This window comes from Apteryx mantelli, chromosome 3 (genome assembly GCF_036417845.1).
Source record: "Apteryx mantelli isolate bAptMan1 chromosome 3, bAptMan1.hap1, whole genome shotgun sequence".
Classification (NCBI taxonomy): Eukaryota; Metazoa; Chordata; class Aves; order Apterygiformes; family Apterygidae; genus Apteryx; species Apteryx mantelli.
In genome coordinates this window covers 136,129,511-136,149,446 of record NC_089980.1, presented here as the reverse complement: position 1 = coordinate 136,149,446, position 19,936 = coordinate 136,129,511, and the positions used below count along the sequence as shown (strand labels likewise).

General features: G+C 55.7%; 1 protein-coding gene across 1 annotated transcript; it reads right to left on the bottom strand.

Moving 5' to 3' along the window:
* Positions 1-884: 884 nt before the first annotated feature.
* Positions 885-19,307, bottom strand: LOC136991642 (T-cell activation Rho GTPase-activating protein-like). Its single transcript, XM_067294622.1, is given in 19 exon segments — positions 885-1,019; positions 1,022-1,068; positions 1,071-1,143; positions 1,146-1,277; positions 1,422-1,690; positions 2,098-2,215; positions 2,436-2,631; positions 2,944-3,053; positions 3,535-3,696; positions 4,026-4,198; positions 4,393-4,462; positions 4,905-4,952; positions 5,059-5,143; positions 5,569-5,610; positions 5,793-5,984; positions 6,386-6,459; positions 6,880-7,065; positions 13,358-13,459; positions 18,897-19,307. Coding segments are annotated over 19 exon segments (2,625 nt in total).
* Positions 19,308-19,936: the final 629 nt, after the last annotated feature.

Sequence of the window (19,936 nt, the reverse complement as noted above, 5' to 3'; positions counted from 1 at the left end):
ACTGATGGCAGGCTGCTGGACCTATGGGCTGGACGCACGGGTCGGATGCCCAGGCGGGACTCGACTCCTTGTATCCTAAGGGCCCCTTAAATCTCCTAGAACTATTTTCTTATCTCAGCTGTGCTAACCAAGAGAAACTACTGTACGGGAAGCAGTCAGAGGTTGCTGACAAAATGGAATATGCATGCCTGGCCCTGACGGGAATTTGGTCAGTGTGTAGTTTCACACACTGGGCCTGCTACCACCTACTCTGCCAGTCACTGACTCATTTTCCAGATCTTCTGCAGGTGTTCTCACTACAGAGCCTTAGCAGGATTGTTCCCCTAGATGAGAAAGCAAACATTTCATTTTTTAAAGCCTTTATTGCTGCATGATGTTTTGGTTCTGAGGTGCATATTGAATCATACAGATTCTGGCAGAGTTTTCCATCATCTCATCCATCAGGTGCCAAGGAATGTCCTATCTTGACTTGGTCCTTGCCATTTTGAGCAGGGAATGATAATATTTAATTCTGGTAAATGCTGGGCAAGAGCATAGGGAAGGTGGGACAAGTTTTGGAGCTGCCAGCTTGGAAATTGTCCTTTTTGGAAGACAAATACAACACTGTTGATCAATCACTGCCTAGTTCTCCCACACAATAGGTAATAGACAGCACTTTTACATCTATTTGTACAGAGTCACACACAAGCCTCTCTGCCCCACCTCTTCTGGTGGAAGAAGGTGACATCGCAAGCTGATGACGACTTCAGGAGAGCCTCTCAAGAAAAAAATGCTCCTGCAAAGCTAGCTTATTCTTTGTCCATTGAAAGTAAAATATTTCAAAGGATAGACAAGATATGGTTTTTACAATCTCTACTTTGGAGAGTGCCCAGAGGAGAGACAGGCTATTTAAACATAGGATGCTTTTCCTTGCTGGATGTGGTCCCAGGCGCCCAGTTCTGGAGGCTTTTTGCACACCTTTTCCTGCAGTTGGCCAAATGGCATGACATGGAGTGCTTTTCGATGGCTCTGCTAGGTGTCTGCTGCTGTCCTCAGTGCGCTTGGTGGAAGAAGCCTGGGGCCTATTTTAAAAGTTTTTTGTGGAGTAGAGGGTGAAAGCAGTGTGGAGCAGGTGAAGACGAAGGCATGAGGTGAGGAAAGTAGCTCTGCAGGGAGCAGCTGGAGGATGTTTTGGGTATAGAGAGCTGTGTGATAATTGTGAAGGCAGTATTGGAAGGTGTTTGATCAAGTGCCTCCTTCTCCAGCCTTAGCTGTTACTGGTGAATGAGATATTTGTCCTCACTTTCACTCGGCTCCTGCTCCCTGCTCATGCCTTTGTAATTGTCCTCACTTTTGCTCGGCTCCTGCTCCCTGCTCGTGCCTTCATATTTGTCCTCACTTTCACTCGGTTCCTGCTCCCTGCTCGTGCCTTCGTAATTGACCTCACTTTTCCTCGGCTCCTGCTCCCTGCTCGTGCCTTCAAAGCGGTTGTGCAAGGACAGGTCCGGCTCTGAGAACCACCTCTGCATCCTGCTGATGTCATTTGTGAGATTGCTCAGGGCAGGGGCAGAGACGCATTTTGGATATGGTCTGCTGAGACTGCTGCTCCTGCCGTTGGGCTGCTCCGTCTCCAGTGCAGGGGTGCTGCCTTCAGCTCCCGCCTCTGGGCTGCTGCAGGCAGAACCGTCGTGCTGAGGAGCCCCTGGGTGTGCTGTGGGGAGAAGGAGCCTGTTAGGTGCTTTTTAGGTACTCTCTGAAGGTACCAGGGGACTTTCCCTGTGCAACCACACACTTTGCCAAATGCAACCTTCCTGCCGACGAGCTAGAGGAGAAGTTAAGGAGGCAGAGAGGGCAGTGTCCTGCAAGAGTGCAGTTCTAGGCCATAGGCAGCAGCTAGGGGAGGAGCAGAGCTGTGCAGACATTCACCATCTGGCATGGGGGTTGTTTTGTGAGTGTTGTCCTTCTGAGCTCCTGGAAAGCGTTCCAGGAGGCAAACGCTGCGATACCATATTAAACCCTCTGCACCTCTCTGCATGGCCACAGATGTCTTCTGATTTGCAGTGAAAGAATGCAAAGCAGCAGCCCTGGCCGGGGACAATCATCAGTGCATCCCCCTACCTGTGGAGCTGTGTGTGTGCTCCGGTGACTCCTCGGCCGAGGGACTGAAGTGCAAGGCAACATCCTCCTCAAATATTGCTGTCCAGTTCTCTATCAGGAACTCCACCAGCGCTGTCACCTGCCCACAGAAAAACACTGAGTTTAGTCTGAGGGGCTGAAAATGTGTTGAGCAACCTTTTCTGCTCCTGATGGACATTTCTGTACTGACAGCTGTAGCTCTATAGCTCAGCTGGATCTGGCATGACACAGCTTTGGTGAGCTTTTGCGAGGTCAGGGGGATCTGTGGGGATGGCCCTCAGCTGCCCCAAAGTGGGTAGCTGGGGGTGAATTCAAGAGACCTTGTCATTGCGCTCCTTTTGCACTGCCAGCGGGAGCCCGTTGTCTGTGCCGGGGCTCAGCAGGTTTGGCCCCACGCAGATGGCCAGGTTGCTGGCGTCCATCCTGCTGGTCTCCGCGTTTTCGCTGATGTGATGGAGCACAGCAAGCAAGCGCTGGAGCAAGAGGAGGTTTGCTCTGGGCAGGTTGTCAGCCACCCTGGGGAACACAAACAAAATATAACATTAATGCAGGGTGCAGGAGCTGCTCCTTCTTCACTGGAGCAAGTTTCATTTCAACTCACAAGAAATCATGCTTCCTCGTGTTTTGTAGAGCAATCTTAAACACCTTGAGGAAATGTTATTGCCAGAGAAGTGTTTTTCTGTGCCACTTGCCCTCAGAACCAACCCCCACAGCAGCAATAGCAAGCTGACAGAAACGACAGGTTTTTACATGAGACTCCCAGTTTCCAGAGAAGTCCCTGGCCTCTCTCAGCCCCTCCAGAATGGTGGCACTGGTTACAAAACTCACCGTTTCAGTTCATCAGTTTTCTCCTGCTGGCTTGGCTTCTCCAGCGCTAGCATCCACTCGTCATAGAGGTTGTCCGAGAGGAGTTTGGAAGGGATATTTCGGAGGAAGTCCTGCAAGGCCAAGGAACTTAGATGAGGCTCTGGACAGTGCCAGTGAGCAGAGGGGGAGCATCCTCATGACCTGGGCTCACCTGGAGGCAGGTTGCTTTGAGCTCTCTGCTCCCAAAGGTGCTCCTGAGCACTGAGAGTGCAGGGGGCTGCGTGAGTACGTGCCAAGTGCAGTGGTGTGAGTGCAGGAGCAGGACCCAGCTCGTATCTGAGCCTTTGGTCTGGCCCTGCATCTCAGTAGTCCTCAGTGAGGAGGAGGTGGAGGAAGTGAGTTTGCCATGGGCATGCAGGGAATCCGGGGCGGAACTAGGGGAACTGAAAATCCAGTTGAGAAGAAAAATGCCCAACTGTGCTCAGCCTGAACCCCTGAGTTTGGCTTCAGTAGGGTTTTAGCTTTGAGTGCCACTGAGGTCAATGTGGGCACTCAGGTGGGCCCTTGCAGGTTAGCCATGTGCTCTGAGAGCTAAAAGTCAGAGGACTTCACCTTCAGCACCACTGCCAAGAGGTGCACAGGTTTGCTGTCCAGGTCAGCGTTCTCGCCCTGGTTCAGGACCTCCTTCAGCTCCTTGCGGGCCTTCTCGCTGGCCGCTCTCCTGAAGACCCCCTCAGTGGCAGGCCCTTTCTCGTACAGTACGCCCAGGAGATCCTGCAGGAAGCAGCAGACAGTTTTTGACTTTGGGGTGCGCTCTGCTTTGCTTGGGTTAGTGTCTTGTTCTCACTCCGTGGAGATTACAGTGGTAGTGACATGCTTGTCTCCCAGCCCACCCTCTTTTTGGCCTGGTGAACTCCACCGACTTCAGTGGAGTCATCCCTGCTTTCTTCCAGCAGAAAATGAGGCACAGGTCAAGGCTTCAGGTTCCAATTCCCTCCTTCCCAAGCCAGGCTGAATGCGCAGCAGAGATTTCTTGGAAGGAAAAGAAGCCTCTGTGCAGGAAAGGCCAGAAGCAGCATGCCTCCATCCCCAGGCTTGCTTACCTGCACTGGCTGGGGCAGGCCACCATCCTCCCCGCAGACGACTGCCAGAGGCTGGCCAAAGAGAGCCGCCCTGGGGCCAGAGTCGAGCTGCCCTGGGCGGTCCCCGCTGGCAGAGGCTCCTCGCCGAGCGAGTGGCCATGATATCAGCGGCCTTCTTGCCTTCGCTCCCTCTGCTGCAAGCAAAAGCAAAGCCAAACTCAGTGTAGAAGATGCGGCGGAGAGAGCCGGACGGTGCCGCTTGTGTGTGTGCGGCGCCCTGTGCTGCAGGGTCTCCTCCAGCTTGTGCAGAGGCGCAGAGGTTTTGCATGGTGGCAGGCAACAAGCAGCGTGTCAGAAGGCAGCTGCTCCGTCTCTTTCTCAGACTCACCAGGCAAGTGGCCAAGGCCCTCTCGCACGTCGGGAGGGTCCGAGCGGGGGCATTTCTTGGCGTCAGCCTGCTGCGAGAAACGGGTGAAGGTCACAGAGGTGGCCCTCAGCAGCCGGGGCCGCGAGGGAGTTGCTGCAGCGACGCAGGCATCTGCGCGAGGTTCCCGGGAGAAGCGGAGGGCGTCCAAGGCCCGCAGAGGAGAGGCCGGAGGTGCGGGCCCGACGCTGCCCCTCTGTGCCACGGGGGCTGTGGCAAAGGCTCCTGCGCAGCCAGCGCCCCCGAAGCGGCCCTGCAGCCCGCAGCCCCCGCACGGCTGGAGGCTGCTGCTTCGGTGCCCAGCAGCCCCAGCGCGGCACGAGGGCTCTGCCCGTGGCCGCGGGGACGGTGCGCCCTGCCGCGCTCTGCCTGGCACGAGGCATTTGCTGCCTTTGCCCGCCCCGGGGAGCCGCCCCAGGGGCTGAGCTAGCGCGCGTGCACAGGCAGCGCGGGCAGGGAAAGGGAGCCCTGCTCACCTCTGCCGAGATCAGCGTCTCCACGGTCGCCGCCGTCAGCGACACCTCCTAGGCGAGAGAGCAAAGAGGCGCCGTGAGGAACTGGCCAGCTTTGGGCGGCTTTGGGGAAGCCGAGGCGCTGTCGGGGCGCGGCGGGCGGCGTGAGGACACTTACGGGACGGCGGAAGCCGACGAGCTCGGTGAGGAGGCGCAGGGAGGGCAGTCGGGTGAGCCTGGCTCCCGGGGCTCCTGGGCTCTGCCTGTGCACAGGGAAGGGCACGCCAAGAGCTCTGTCAGCGCCAGCCCTCGCCGCTCTCTGCTGCCAGCCAGCCCCGCGCTGCCGAGGGACCCCCAAGCCCGAGAGCCTGCGGCAGCGCTGGCTGGGAGCAGCGCTCTGCGGCGCCCTGCCTCCTGCTGCCCACGGGCCTCCTCCTCGTGGGGACGGACGGCAGCGGCTCGGGGTGCCCGCGCCTGCCGGCGAGGAGCTGCGGTGGCAGCTCCTGGGCTCGGTGGCGACTGCGAGCACGAGGCTGAGCAAGTCCCGCCGCTGTGCCCAGGAGCTGCCCTGGGCGGCGGGTGCCCCTTTCCCCAGCGACGTTCCGGTGTTTCTGCGTGCAGCTCCACCTGGAGCACTCGCCCGCTCTCAGCCCTACGGCGGCACGTGGAGTTCCCCGGCAGAGCTTACCGGAGCATCGTGTCCAGCCAGAGCTGCTTCACCTCCTGCGACCTGCAGCGCAAAGGAGAAGCGGCCTCAGCCCACGCTGCTGCTGCTGCTGCTGCTCCTGCGTGGGACAGAGCTGGCCCCAAACAGCTCTCGCCCCCGTGGGCAGAGTGCCAGGGCCAGGGCTGAGCCGTGTGGGGCAGGAGAGGGGCTCGCGCAGGGCCCTGGCAGGTGTCGCCCAGACTCACCCAAAAGTGACCACGCAGAGGTCGCTGGGCCAGACGAGGATGAGGGTGCGGCTGCACTTGAGGCCGAAGACCTCCTCCTCCTCCTCCTCCTGCTCCTCGTCCTCAGGCCTGGCCGCGGCCGCCTCCTCGCTGCACAGCACCCAGAGCTCGCTGAGCCGCACGCGGTGCTGCAGGCGGAAAGTGGGGCCGCATCTGCCGGGAGGAAGAGCAGGGACTCATCTGTGGGTGTTCGCCGTGGGGGCAACCCCAGCTGTCCCCCATGGCAGAGCCATTTCCAGGGGCAGAGCCATGGGAACGGTGGCCCTGAGCCGCGGGCAGCAGCAATGAGCCTCCTTCGCAGCACACACGCAGAGGACTTTGGAGAAGTCGCTGCTGGGCAATGATAGCAGCGGGATGCTTGGTGAAGGCGTGCAGATGAGAAGGACAAGAGCAGGAGCCTGTCCTGTTCTCCTTGCACCTCCCCTCATTAAAGACATGCTTTGTGCATTCATGGATCCCGCAGGACCCCTTGGGGCGAGGAATGTGCCTGGGGACGGGTGGTGGAGGCCGAGGCGGTGTCGGGGAGGAAGGAGGGCTGCGATGGCTGCTCTTACTTGAAGCTGGCGATGGCGACCGCGTGGGGGAAGAGCAGCAGGTGCCTGCGGCGCGTGCGCTGGTGCCGCGTCACCTGCGCACGGAGGGCGAGCAGGAGCTGGGGGCTGCTGCTGGAGACGAAGGCGCCGAGCGGCGGCGGGGGCCGGGAGGCTGCGCGGCCCCAGAGGCGGCGGCGGGCGCCAGGAGGCGCGGGGCCGGGCGCCCCGGGCTGTGCCCGCGTGCCGGCAGCGGGGCCGGCAGCGCCCCGGGCGCCGCAGCAGCTGGCCTGGCCCATGGCGCCGAGGCCGGGCGGACGGCTGCGGTGCGGCCGTGTCCCGCACCTGCGTGAGGCTGGAAGCGCGTCCCTGTGCCGAGCAGTGCTGCTGGGCTGGGAGTCACCTCCGCCTGTGCTGCGCCGTGCTGGCACAGTGCCCACCCGGGGTACACGCTGCTGGCCGTGGCCAGGTCGCCGCGGTGCCGCCGCGGCACATTGTGATGCACCAGCTGGGCCCACAAAGGTGCATTGCTGGCTCGTGGTCAGCTTGTTGCCCACCAGGTCCTTTTCTGCCAAGCTGCTTTCCAGCAGCTCGGCCCCCAGCCCGTCCTGGTGTTCTTCCTCCCCAGGGGCAGAACTTTGTGCTTCCTTTTGTTGAACTTCAGGAGGTTCCTCTGCCCGTTTCTCCAGCCTGTCGAGGTCCCTCTGAATGGCAGCACAGCCCTCTGGGGTGTCAGCCCCTCCTCCTGGTTTTGTATCATCAGCAAACTTGTTGTTAGAAAGCTGCAGAGCAAGGGCTTGTCTCCCTTCTGGTGTGCCGTGGGTCTGTCAAGATGCCTAGGAGCCAGAAGCAGCCGGCTTTTGTAGTGTCATGAGAATCTCCTGGCTTTAGGAGATGCTCCCTGGCTGTGGGCTCTCAGGCTGTGAGATGATTTTATCCATGGTGAAGCAGGTGTGAAGGCATCACCATGTAGTCAGAGAAGATGTGCACCTGCCATTTCCTCCAGCACCTGGGAGCAGTTCTCTAACTCCCGAATGACATCTTGAGATACAATATAAGGCTGAGGCAATGCCAGGGGTGAGGAGGAGGAGGTGGGGAGAAAAAAGAGGACTGTTACATGTGCTCAGTTACCAAAACCACCATGGCACTGGCCTAACCCTTGTTTTTCCCCCATGCTGGATGCTGCAAAGAGCTCTGCGTGGTAGTTAACGCAGGCTTTGCCAGTGACCACATGTGCTGCCCAGGAGGTTGTTTTCCAGTAGCTTTTACAGAGAGGTGGAAATGCTGGTTCTGCCTTGCCTGTTCAGTGAGACTCAGGATGGGTCTCGGTGAGCTGGTGTGTGACAGGGTGCTGAGAGGCAGGAGGGTTGGGGGGAGCCTGGCACCACGTTCACTCAGCTGCACAGGATTGCTGGGGCCCGAGCGGGGCTGTTGCAGGCTTGGGAGTCCCTGCGCCACGGTGACCCTGTGCAAAGTGGCTGCGTTCAGCTTCCGCCATCCAAACTTTCTGCAGCCTTTCATAACTGAGAAAGGAAGGAGGCTTTGAAGGAGCCATTTTTAAGGAATGCAGCGTTGAACTGTTGAAGAAGGACGTCAGTGGGCGTATTGCCTTCCCCGAACATTGCCTTGTGTTTGGAGAGGAGCCTGGCTGCTTCTGAACTTACAGGCACACTTGCTTGTTGTACTGCTCCACACTTTTGTGAAATTGGGATGAAGTTTGGTTCTCCGTGGTGCTGAGAGGCAATCTGAGGGTGCAGTTCTAACAACACTTTTGGACTACAGAGATGAGATTTAAGCTCTTGGTCTTGGAAGTAACTCTCCCTGAACCAACAGACCGTTATCTTCAAGCAGGAATCACAGAATCGTAGAACGATCTAGGTTGAAAGGGATGCTGGAGGTCTCTGGTCTAACCCCACTACTCAAAGCAGGGGCAAATGCAAAGTTAGGTCAGACTGCTCAGGGCCTCATGCTGCCTAGTTCTGAAAATCTGCTGGCTCATGAAAGCAGAGAGCTCATCGCCTGGCAGATATGCCGTGAAAGCGCCCCGCTGAACTAGATTCACTGTCACCTCAGGGCCAGTGTAATAAACCACTGTGCAAGATTCAACGGGAGAGAAGAGTGATACTTGTTCCCAGAACTCACCAAACCAACTGACTTGAACCATTCCCACAGGCGGGGACAGTTGCAGCAGTACAGAAATAGCACTCCCTGTGCCTGTCCTTTGCCCACAAAACCTCTCGGCCTTCTGCAGCCAGGCAGGGACCACAGGGCTTGACCAGCCCGGACAACTGCTCTTGGACAGAGCCATTGGATGTGGAGCAGGTGGGCAAAGCCCTGAGGGAGAGTCAAGAAGCCTCCAGCAGCCCTGGGAAGGGCTGAGGCAAGGAGGGCACGACTCTCCTGTGTGTGCACCAAAGAACCCAGGGCACACAGCGGGCACAGAGGCAGCGAGAGGGAAGAAGCGTGAGATGGGCAGAGCGGCGTGAGAGGGCTCCTTGGGCAAAGCAGCCCATGACACGTGCTCTCTGCACCCGTGTGGGAGCTCAGCACAGAGCTGGGCAGAGGGCCTTTCTCCCACCCGCGGCCCCCACGCTGCCCTGCCACCATGAGCACAGCCACCCTCCCCTCCCAGCACAGCCCAGGACCGGAGGGCTCTCTTGCGGGCTCTGCTTGGCTCTGTGTGCAGTGCTGTGCTGCTGAGAGGGCTCCGGCAGGGCCTTGTGAGGGGCTGGTCCACGCTGAGCAAGACAGCAGAGGTGAAGAGCTGGCCCAGGCAGGAGGAGCCAGCTTCTCGGAGCAGAGGGCTGGGCACCCATGGGCGCCTTCAAAGCAGAGCAGCGGCAGCTGCTGCTCACTCCCCGCGCTGAGGGACAAGTGTCCTTCAGCTCCGTGGTGCTGGGCGTGCAGGAAAGCGGTGTAATAAAGCTGCGTTTGAGAGCTTATGGAAGAGCAGGCTGACAGTCATTCACAAAACTCAGCCTGAAGCAAGCGGAGGGGACCCGCTCCCGCTCATTCCCACCACAATTTCACTCCCCCTCAATCTCCTCCCTGCAGCCCTGCAAACACCCCGATGGGGGTGTCCAGGGTGCCTGGCCAGGCTCACCGGTGCGCACAGAAGAGGAGATGCTTCCTGTTCCTTGCTTCCTGACAAAATGCAACTTTGCCCAGCTTTTTCTGTCACCAGACAGGTGTTGTGTAAGTAGGTCACTGCAGTATTGCTTTGTGTTATATCAAAATAAGAGTGTAGCATGTTTAACATACAGCAATGTTGCATTGGGTTGGATCAAAACATGCATGGATATTAGATAAAGGGCAGCACAAGCTGTTACCTTCCCTATGCAATTAAAATTTAACCAAATCCTTGCTGGCTTTGGGATGTAGCCCATCATAGATTGCAAACATTTGTTTTATACATACAGAAATGCCACAGCTGGGAAGCTAAAAAAGAGGCAGAAAGGTGGCACAGCTTTGGCACCCCCAGGCAGCTTGGAGCGTGTGGTGTGACTTGTGTCCAAATCGTGTGCCCTAAAATGACTTTGGCAAAGTACAAAAATAAAATTCCAACTCACAATGAACACTGGTTGACTGTTTAAGCACGACCTCAACTCCAGGATTTAGATGAGGCTTTGCTTCTCTTTTGACAGGAACTTTTGTAGCTACTGACACAAACCTCTTATCTATGGGACTTGCCGTGGGGGTTTGTCACTTATTCAGCTGACTTACAACTTCCCGCTAACAGGATCCCGACTCAGAGGAATTAATAGATTCGTTCTTGTGTAGCAGTTGTTTCAGTAGTCCGTTACGTCTTTCTGCCATCCCACTACTTTGAGGTCGATGAGGTAGGTGCAAAGTCCCTGCACTGCTAATTATTTCAGCTCCTGGAGGGATGTATTTCCAGCCTTCAGGTGTTTGCTCTAAGGGACTGATCTACTTGTCAGGTTTCCCAGAGTAGTTGACCTTCCCTGAGACTATCAAACTCTTCTCCTTTTGACACGTACTCTATCATTGCTTGACAAAAAAGGCAAGAGTCTACAGCGTGTTTGCCCAATGATTTTGTCACAGGCCATCGTCTCCTTGCAGCCTGTTGAAATAACTGCGAACTCGCAGTGTGCCCTGGCCATCCGTGTAACCACTTCCCTAGCCATTCTGCCTCCAGATTGTATCATACATTTATTCTAGCCAGATGATCAGCCATCTGATCCCACTTTTCCCCAGGGTTTTTAGGTTGTCAGTGGGCGGAGGCATGACCCATTGATATGTTCTTCAATTGAGCTACATCCAAACTCTTTTCCTGGGTCTGCTTTTCCCCATACGTCTCTACCATTTTATTGCCAATTGTTTCTCACCCCGTTCTGCAACGCCAGGGTGGCACCAGCCCAAACAGCATAGGAGTCCGGACAGACTCAAGGCTCCTTGCTCCACAGTGGCAGGGGCCAGGCGCAGGGATGCTGCAAGGGGGGAGAGTGCCTCAGAGCAGGGCGCAGCGCTGGGCACAGGCAAGGGGCCAGGTCCCCTCCTGCAGCACAGCCTGAGGTGGGCACTGGGAAGGGACTGGCAGCGATGGAGCTCTCTCCCTGAGATGGCAATGGGCGTCATTAAAAACAGACAGCCTGTGAGCTCAGCCCACCCCACAGATGGGCACCACAGCTCCAGATATCCTGCCCTGGATCCAAGCCTGCATTGGCGATGAATCAGAGCTGTGGAAAGGTAAGACGTCCCGCCAACACACCAGTGTGTCTGAGGGGCTGGGGGTCAGTGGCAGCCCTTGCTGCGCAGCCCTCTGCCTATGGGTGAGAAGGGGTAGCCGTGATGGATTCAGGAAAGATGGCCAAGGGGAGAGATCATCTTCCCCCACCTTCACTGCCAACCCTCCCTGGCAGCCCACTGAAAGACCCCCAGGGCCACCAGGCTGGTCAGGGTCTGGGGCCAGTGGCACAATGGATAACGCGCCTGACTATGGATCAGGAGAGTGCAGGTTTGCCTCCTGCCTGGCTCGACCTTTTCCTCATCCCAGCCTGGCAATGGTGGACAGCACAGTGATGGTGTCCGGTGCCCTGGTTCCTCCTTGGTGGCAACCATTGCCTGGGGTTTCTCCCAACTCTCTCGTAGAGACCTCCGTGCTGATAAGGAAGAAGGAACTGGCTGGGGATGTGAAGGCTTTGGGTGCAGGGAGCCTTTTCAGGGTTGATCTGCAAATCCTGAGAAGAGTGGGGAAGATGAGTAGCAGAATGACAAGCCAGGACTTGAGGAGAGCTGAGCTGGGCTTAGTCGAGGGGCAATGGCAGAGGTCTGACCTGGCTGAGCAGGGGGCTCTTGCCTGTGCCCCAGCACAAAAAGGGCAGGCCAGTGGCCATGCAGAAAGCAGGTGCCACCACCACCATTGCTGTGGTCAGAAACGGGCTGAGCCACACAGGAACGAGCCTGCACCCTCCTGATGCATGGTCACCTTGGTTGGCTCTTGCACCAGTGGCCTTGGCCCCCAAACAGCCTGGCACCCCCAGCAGCAGGTCTTCCTGTGACTCACCAGAACAGGCTGGAGGTGAAGGGTAGCACAGATTTGCCTTTAATCACCTGACCTTGCCTGGGACAGCTTTCCCCTCTCCGACAACTTTGCTCCTTCTGGGTCCCAATGTCCTGGGAGAAGCAGTTCCCGGAACAGGCCACTATGCTGAAATAAGGCAGGACAGCAAGGGTAGGTGTGAGAAATGCAATGCACAGGCCCCTGAGGGAGACCGTCCATCTGTCCCCCCCAGGGTCATGGCACACTCTAGCACTGCACAGCACAGCACTACGGGGCCAGTGCCAGAGGAAAGAGGGTGCTGAGCAAGGGGTGTCCCCTGAGGGGCAGGTGCGGTGGCTGCCCAACACATCCTGGGGAGAGACTCCACTCACCTGGCAGATGCCCGGTGCCTGCCTCAGGCCCTGTGGCAGATGTGGACACTCCTCCCTTTTGCATGGCCTGACCCAGGACACCGTCATCCCCCCTTCTTCAGCTTTGCCCATGTACCCTGAGCCCTCACTGTCTCTCTGCACCTCAGCCCCATTCTGCCCTGCACATTCATCCTGCAGCCTGGACTGCACTCTACAGCCAGAACTTGGCCACCCCCTCTTCACAGGGTGCCCCCATCCTCTCCACCTCCCGTGGCCCTGCTATGAGGGCACCCCTGGGTGATCCCATGCAGAGCACATCCCCAATGCCCACACCACGGTCCATGCCTGGGTGCTGTGCCCCTCTGCCCAGACCTCGTGGCGCAAGGGCAGCGCGTCTGACTCCAGATCAGAAAGTTGTGTGTTCAGATCACACCAGGGTCAGGCTTGGTTCAACACCAGGTGCCTTTTGCATTGTCCCCGTTTTGTGCTGCCCTCATCTTGGCCATAGGAGGAGTTTCCTGATGATGGGAGAAAGGTCAGCATCTGACCCATCTTCAGTAAGTGCAAAAAGAATAATCTATCATTCTGTCAGCCTCACTGCAGTTCTCAGACGAAGATGATGGAACAAATACTCCTGAAAGCCATGTCCGCATGCATGAAGGACATGAAGATGACTGAAAACAATGAGTATGTATTTACCACAGGCAGACCATTCCTCACTAACCCACTTGCTTTCTTTGAAGAGGTGACTTCCCTAGTGGTCAAGGGGAGACCAAGGAACACCATTTCTCTTGATTTTGAGAAGACCCTTGACATGGTCTCCTACAGTATCACTGTAGCAAACTACAGCAATAGAGAGAACAAAGTGAATCGCAAGGTGAGTGGAAGACTTGCTAGACCACCAGGTTGGTGGTTAATGGCTGGAAGTCTGGTTGGCAACCTCAGTGTCTGATTTGGGGTTTTATATTGTTTAATGTCTTCACTAACAGTCTAGGGATGAGAGAGAATGAGGGACAAGGGAAGTCTGCCAGGGCCACTAGGTTGACCAAGGCCAGTGGGGCAATGGATAACACACCTGGATCAGGAGACTGCGGGTTTGACTCTTGCCTGGCTTGACATTTTTACCTTGGGGTGGTGGTCTGCTTTCTCCATAAAGGCCTTCTGTCTCCTGGCTCTTGTCCCACCTGTTGGGCCTTCTGCAGGGCAAAGGTGGGATGGCTTCTTGCCCTACGGGAAAGAAAGAGTTCATCCAGCCCTTATGGCAAACCTGAGCCCTGCTAAAAGGGCAAAATGCCCAGCCACCATCAAATAACACCACTGCTAATCTGAAAGCAAAATTAAGATTCTTTCTTAATCTTCCATCCTGCAGGCTAAACTAATCCAGATCTCTCAGGCTACCTAAGCATATGATGTGCTCCAGCACCAAGCCATCTTTGAGGTCTTGTCTTGGTCTTGCTATAGTTTCTCAATGTCTTCCAAAACCCTGCATGTGACATAGACAAACTCCACAATGGAAAACTCACAGAATCAGAGAATCGCTGAGGTTGGAGGGGACCTCTGGAGATCATCTAGTCCAACCCCCCTGCTCAAGCAGGGTCACCTAGAGCACATTGCACAGGATTGCATCCAGGCATGTTTTGAATATCTCCAGAGAAGGAGATTCCACAGCCTCTCTGGGCAACCTCTTCCAGTGCTCTGTCACCCTCACAGTGAAGAAGTATTTCCTCCTGTTCAGATGGAAGCGTCTGTGTTTCAGTTTTTGCCTTTTGCCTCGCGTCCTGTCGCTCGGCACCACTGAAAAGAGTCTGGTTCCATCCTCTCGACACCCTCCCTTCAGATACTTGTACACATTGATAAGATCTCCTTGATAAGATCTCCTCTCAGCCTTCTCTTCTCCAAGCTAAACAGGCCCAGCTCTCTCAGTCTTTCCTCATAAGAGAGATGCTCCAGTCCCCTAATCATCTTTGTAGCCCTTCGCTGGACTTGCTCCAGTAGTGCCACATCCCTCTTGTACTGGGGAGCCCAGAACTGGACGCAGTACTCCAGATGTGGCCTCCCCAGGGCTGAGGAGAGCGGGAGGATCACCTCCCTCCACCTGCTGGCAACACTCTTCCTGATGCACCCCACAATACCATTGGCCTTCTTGGCCACAAGGGCACATTGCTGCCTCATGCTTAACTTGGTGTCCACCAGCACTCCCAGGTCCTTCTCGGCAGAGCTGCTTTCCAGCAGGTCAGCCCCCAACCTGTACTGGTGCATGGGGTTATTCCTCCCTAGGTGCAGAACCTGCACTTGCCTTTGTTGAACTTCAGGAGGTTCCTCTCCGCCCACCTCTCCAGCCTGGCCAGGTCTCTCTGAATGGCAGCACAGCTCTCTGGGGTATCAGCCACTCCTCCCAGTTTTGTATCACTGTCAGCAAACTTGCTGAGGGTGCACTCTGTGCCTTCATCCAGGTCATTGATGACTAAATTGGACAAGACTGGACCCAGTACTGACCCCTGGGGGACACCGCTAGCTACAGGCCTCCAACTAGACTCTGCACCACTGATCACAACTCTGAGCTCTGCCATTCAGCCAGTTCTCCATCCACCTCACTGTCCACTCATCTAGCCCACACTTCCTGAGCTTGTCTATGAGGATGTTATGGGAGACAGTGTCAAAAGCCTTGCTGAAGTCAAGGGAGACAACATCCACTGCTCTCCCCTCATCTACCCAGCCAGTCATTCCATCAGAGAAGGCTATCAGGTTGGTTAGGCATGATTTCCCCTTGGTGAAGCCATGCTGACTACTCCTCATCACCTTCTTGTCCTCCACATGTGTGGAGATGGCTTCCAGGATGAGCTGCTCCATCACCTTTCCAGGGATGCAGGTGAGGCTGACTGGCCTGTAGTTGCCTGGGTCCTCCTTCTTGCCCTTTCTGAAGACTGGGGTGACATTGGCTTTCTTCCAGTCTTCAGGCACCTCTCCTGTTCTCCATGACCTTTCCAAGATGATGGAGAGTGGCTTAGCAATGACATCCGCCAGCTCCCTCAGCACTCGTGGGTGCATCCCATCAGGGCCCATGGATTTGTAGGTGTCATCATTTAAGCAAACTTCTCTAACCCACTCCTCCTCCACCAAGGGAAAGTCTTCCTTTCTCCAGACTTTCTCTCTTGTCTCCAGGGTCTGCGGTTCCTGAGGGCTGGCCTCAGCAGTAAAGACTGAAGCAAAGGTGGCATTCAGTAACTCTGCCTTCTCTGCATCCTTTGTCACCAGGGCACCCACCCCCTTCAGCAAAGGGCCCACATTTTCCCTAGTCTTCCTCTTGCTACTGATGTATTTGAAGAAGCCCTTCTTGCTCTCCTTGACATCTCTCGCCAGACTTAATTCCAAACGGGCCTTAGCCTTCCTCGTCACATCCCTGCATACTCTGACAACCTTCCTATATTCCTCCCAAGTGGCCTGTCCCCCTTTCCACTTTCTGTAGACTTCCTTCTTCTGGTTGAGTTTTGCCAGGAGCTCCTTGCTCATCCATGCAGGTCTCCTCCCTCCTTTGCTTGACTTCCTACTCATAGGGATGCACCGCTCTTGAGCCTGGAGGAAGTGATGTTTGAATATTAACCAGCTCTCTTGAACACCCCTTCCTTCTAGGGCCCTAACCCATGGGATTCGTCCAACTGGTCCCTGAAGAGGCCAAAGTTTGCTCTCCTCAAGTCCAGGGTTGCGATCCTACTTAGTGCCCTTCCTCCTCCTCGCAGGATCCTCAACTCCGCCATCTCATGGTCACTGCAGCCAAGGCTGCCCCTGACCTTCACATCTTCCACCAGTCCTTCTTTGTTTGTTAGTACGAGGTCCAGCAGCACACCTCTCCTTGTTGGCTCCTCCACCACCTGTGTCAAGAAGTTGTCTCCAATGCTCTGCAGGAACCTCCAGGACTGTTTGTGCCTAGCTGTGTTGTCTTTCCAGCAGGTATCGGGGTGGTTGAAGTCCCCCATGAGAACCAGGGCCTGGGATTGTGAGGTTACTTCCAGCTGTCTGTAGAAGGCCTCATCGACTTCCTCTTCCTCATCAGGTGGCCTGTAGTAAACACCCACAACAGTGTCACCCATGCTAGCCTGCCCTTTCATCCTTACTCATAAGCTCTCGACTCGCTCTTCATCCACCCCTAGGCACAGCTCAATACATTCCAGTTGCTCTCTCACATAAAGAGCAACTCCACCACCTCGCTTTCCTGGCCTGTCTTTCCTAAAAAGCACATAGCCATCCATGACAGCACTCCGGTCATGCGAGCTATCCCACCATGTCTCTGTAATGGCAATGAGATCATGGCCCTGCGACCGCACACACATCTCTAGTTCTTCCTGTTTGTTCCCCATGCTGCGTGCATTGGTGTACAGGCATTTCAGAGAGGTGATCGAGCATGCAGGTTTCCCAGGACAGATACAAGCAGGTCCTCCACAGCCACATCCCATGCGCACTTCCCTGGCTGCATTCACCTGCTGGAGGCATCCTGACTTGAGCAGTCTTTTGCCAACTACCCTGTCACTATAACTCTCCCCCTCCCCCATCTTTCCTAGTTTAAAGCCCTCCTTACCAGCTTGGCCAACCTGTTGGCAAAGACCCACGTGCCCCACCTCGTGAGGTGGATCCCATCTCTCACCATCAGTTGTCGATCCTCAGACAGGGTCCCATGGTCATAGAAACCAAAACCCTGTTGCCAACACCAGCGGCGCAGCCAGTCGTTAACTTGGGAAGTCCCTCTCCTCCTCCTCTCATCCATCCCCCTCACTGGCAGGATTGAGGAGAAGATGACCTGGGCTCCCACACCCTTGACCACCATCCCCACAGCTCTGAAATCCTGCTTGATGGTCTCCAGCTTGCCCTTGGTGTCATTGGCACCCACATGGAAGAGCAGCAGTGGGTAGTAGTCCGAAGCGTGGACGAGCCTTGGCAGTCTTTCCATGACATCTCTCACACGAGCCCCCGTCAGGTCACAAACCTCTCTAGACATGAGGTCAGGTCGGCAGATAGATGCCTCCGTCCCCTGCAGCAGGAAGTCCCCCACAACAATCACCCACCGCTTCTTCCAGGCGTTCCGGCAAGGCACAGGGTGTGTTGTCCCAGGTACTTCCCTTGCAGCCATGCCCATCTCCTCCTCATCCTGGAGGGCACTAAGCCTGTTCTTCACTGCAAGTCTTCAGGAGGAGTAGGAGCCTTTCTCCTCCCACGAGCAGTGACCACTTTCCAGCCTTCTTCTGCGGTGTTATGACGTACCGTCTCACACGGCACTGAGCCCTCTGGCAACTCCACTGCTGCGGGGGGCTGGGACTCCCGAAGCTGCACAGTCTCCGAGAATACCCTGTCTATCTCCTGCTCTGCTTCTGGGATGCTGCGCAGCCTGCTGACCTCCTCCCGTAACTCCCTTAGCTGACGACACAGCTCGCCAACAGCAGCACACCTCCTGCAGGAGAGCTGGCTGCCAGCCCAGGCCTCCCGGAGAGGCCCCAAGCACTCCCTGCAGCCTGAGACCTGTAGGGCTGCATCTGCTCTCAGGGGGTCGGTCTGGGTCGCAGCCTCTGACACAGCAACTCCAACAGCCACTGGGGAACGCGCTGTGCGGCAGCGTGTCACAACCATACCTGAGGAAACCTACACCACAGGGACCAGAAACAAAGTCCTTCATGCATCCTTCTGCATGAACTGCTGCCTCTGGGAGCTGTGCTCTAGGCCTGGCTCTTATATAGGCCTCTCCCTAGCACTGCCTAAGAGGGTGCTTGACCCGCCCTAATCAAGGGCCACCAGGATCAAAGGCCCCAACTGCCTCTGCTCAGGGGCAACCAAGAGAGCTCGTTAGCAGCAGCCACTCCTAGCTAGAGCTTTTCCCAGGAGAAGTCAAGGCCTCCCGCAGTTGTCCTTGCCTAGCTTCCCCTTTCCTGTTCACAGCAATCACCTTCTAGTTCCTCAGGGGTCCTCAGAAAGCCCACAACTTCCAGCAAGATCCTCAGGTTCTAGTCAGAGCCCAAACACTGCTGCGCAAACTGCTGCGTCTGTTCGCTGCCTCTGTTGCATTAAAAAAAAAGATTGTAAGAGATTTCTGGTCCAGCCTCCAGCTCAAAGCACAATCATTTTCAAAATCAGCTAAGGATCAGATTGCTCAACGCCTGATTAAGCTGAGTTTTGAATTTCTCCAAGCATGAAGAGTCCCCATCCCTCTCAGCCCCCATTCTAGGTCACCTCCATGGTGAAATTTTCTTCTTATATTTAATTGGAATTTTCTTCCACAGAATTTCTGTTTGTTCCCCTCCTCCCTTTGAGAAGAGTCTCATTGCAGCTACTCTATAGCCACTCATTACATAGCTGTAGACAGAAGTCTGAACACAGAATCCCTGAGCTTGGAGATCATCTAGTCACCTCTGGAGAATGTCTAGTCCAACCCTCTTAGGGTCGTCTACAGCAGATAGGTCCAAGCACAGAGACTGCCAAACCTCTCTGGGCAACCTGTCCCAGTGTTCAATCACCCTTACAATAAAAAAAAAAAAAGAAAAAACAAGTTTTTTTCTTATGTTTGAACAGAATTCATTGTATTTCATTTTGTGCCTATTGCCTCTTGTCCTGTCACTGGGTACCACTGAGAAGAGTCTCCGTCTTCCTTACACCCTCCCTTCAGATATTTAGACACACTGACAGGATCCACTCTGAGCTTTCTCTTCTCCAGGCAGAACACTTCCAGCTCTCTCCGCCTCTCCTCATATGAGAGATGCTCCAGTCCCCTAATCATCTTAGTAGCCGTCCACTGGACTCGCTCCACTAGGTCCGTGTCTTCCTTGCACTTGGGAGACCAAAAGTGGACCCAGCACTCCATACGTGGCCTCAGCAGTGCTGAGCAGAGGGGAAGGATCACCTCCCTCCACCTGCTGGCAGCACCTTTCCTAAGGCAGCCCAGGATGCTGTTGGCCTTCTTTGTCACAAGGGTACACTGCTGAATCATCTTCAGCTTGTTCTCCAGGAGCCCCTGGCCCTTTTTGGCAAAGCTGCTTTCCACACCCTGCCACTGCAGGCTGTCTTCATACACAATGTGCTCGAGGCCCCTGACCATCCTTTTGGCTTTGCATTGGCCTTGCTGCAGTTTGTCAGTGCACCTAACACAGACTAGCCCCACGGGAAAGCAGAGGCAATACAGCTGGTGCTAGATGCTTAACCAAGCCTGACACTGATGTGAGTTGACCAAACAGCCCTCTGATCTGGAGTCAGACACACTGCCTTTGCACCACAAGGCTGGAGGCATGCAGCACCCAGGCACAGAGCGTGCCCCGCGTGGTGGGGATGTGCTGTCCATGGGGACCACCAGCACATTCCTCATTACCTGGTAATATATGCACAAAGGCCATCACTGCACAGCAGTCTTTTGTGCTGCCCTTAAGGGCTAAGGGCTTACCAGTTACAATCGCTTTTTAAATGAGAATTGACCCAGGCAGCTTCATTTCCTTTCTGGAGTTAATGGCTTGGTAGTTAGCAGCCCTTCTTCTGCAGCTAAGAGCACTTTCTGTAGGGGAGTGGAGTTTTGCTGAGAGCCTGTGACCACCAGGTGGGCAAGAGTGGGTCGGCTCTTGGTGTAGAGAGACCCTCAAGGTTCATGAGGGGTTAAGCAGGAGAGATTTAATAAAGGACTTACACTCCAAGCTGCATGGGGACCCCCAGGAGCTGCACAGAGGGGTCACTGATGGC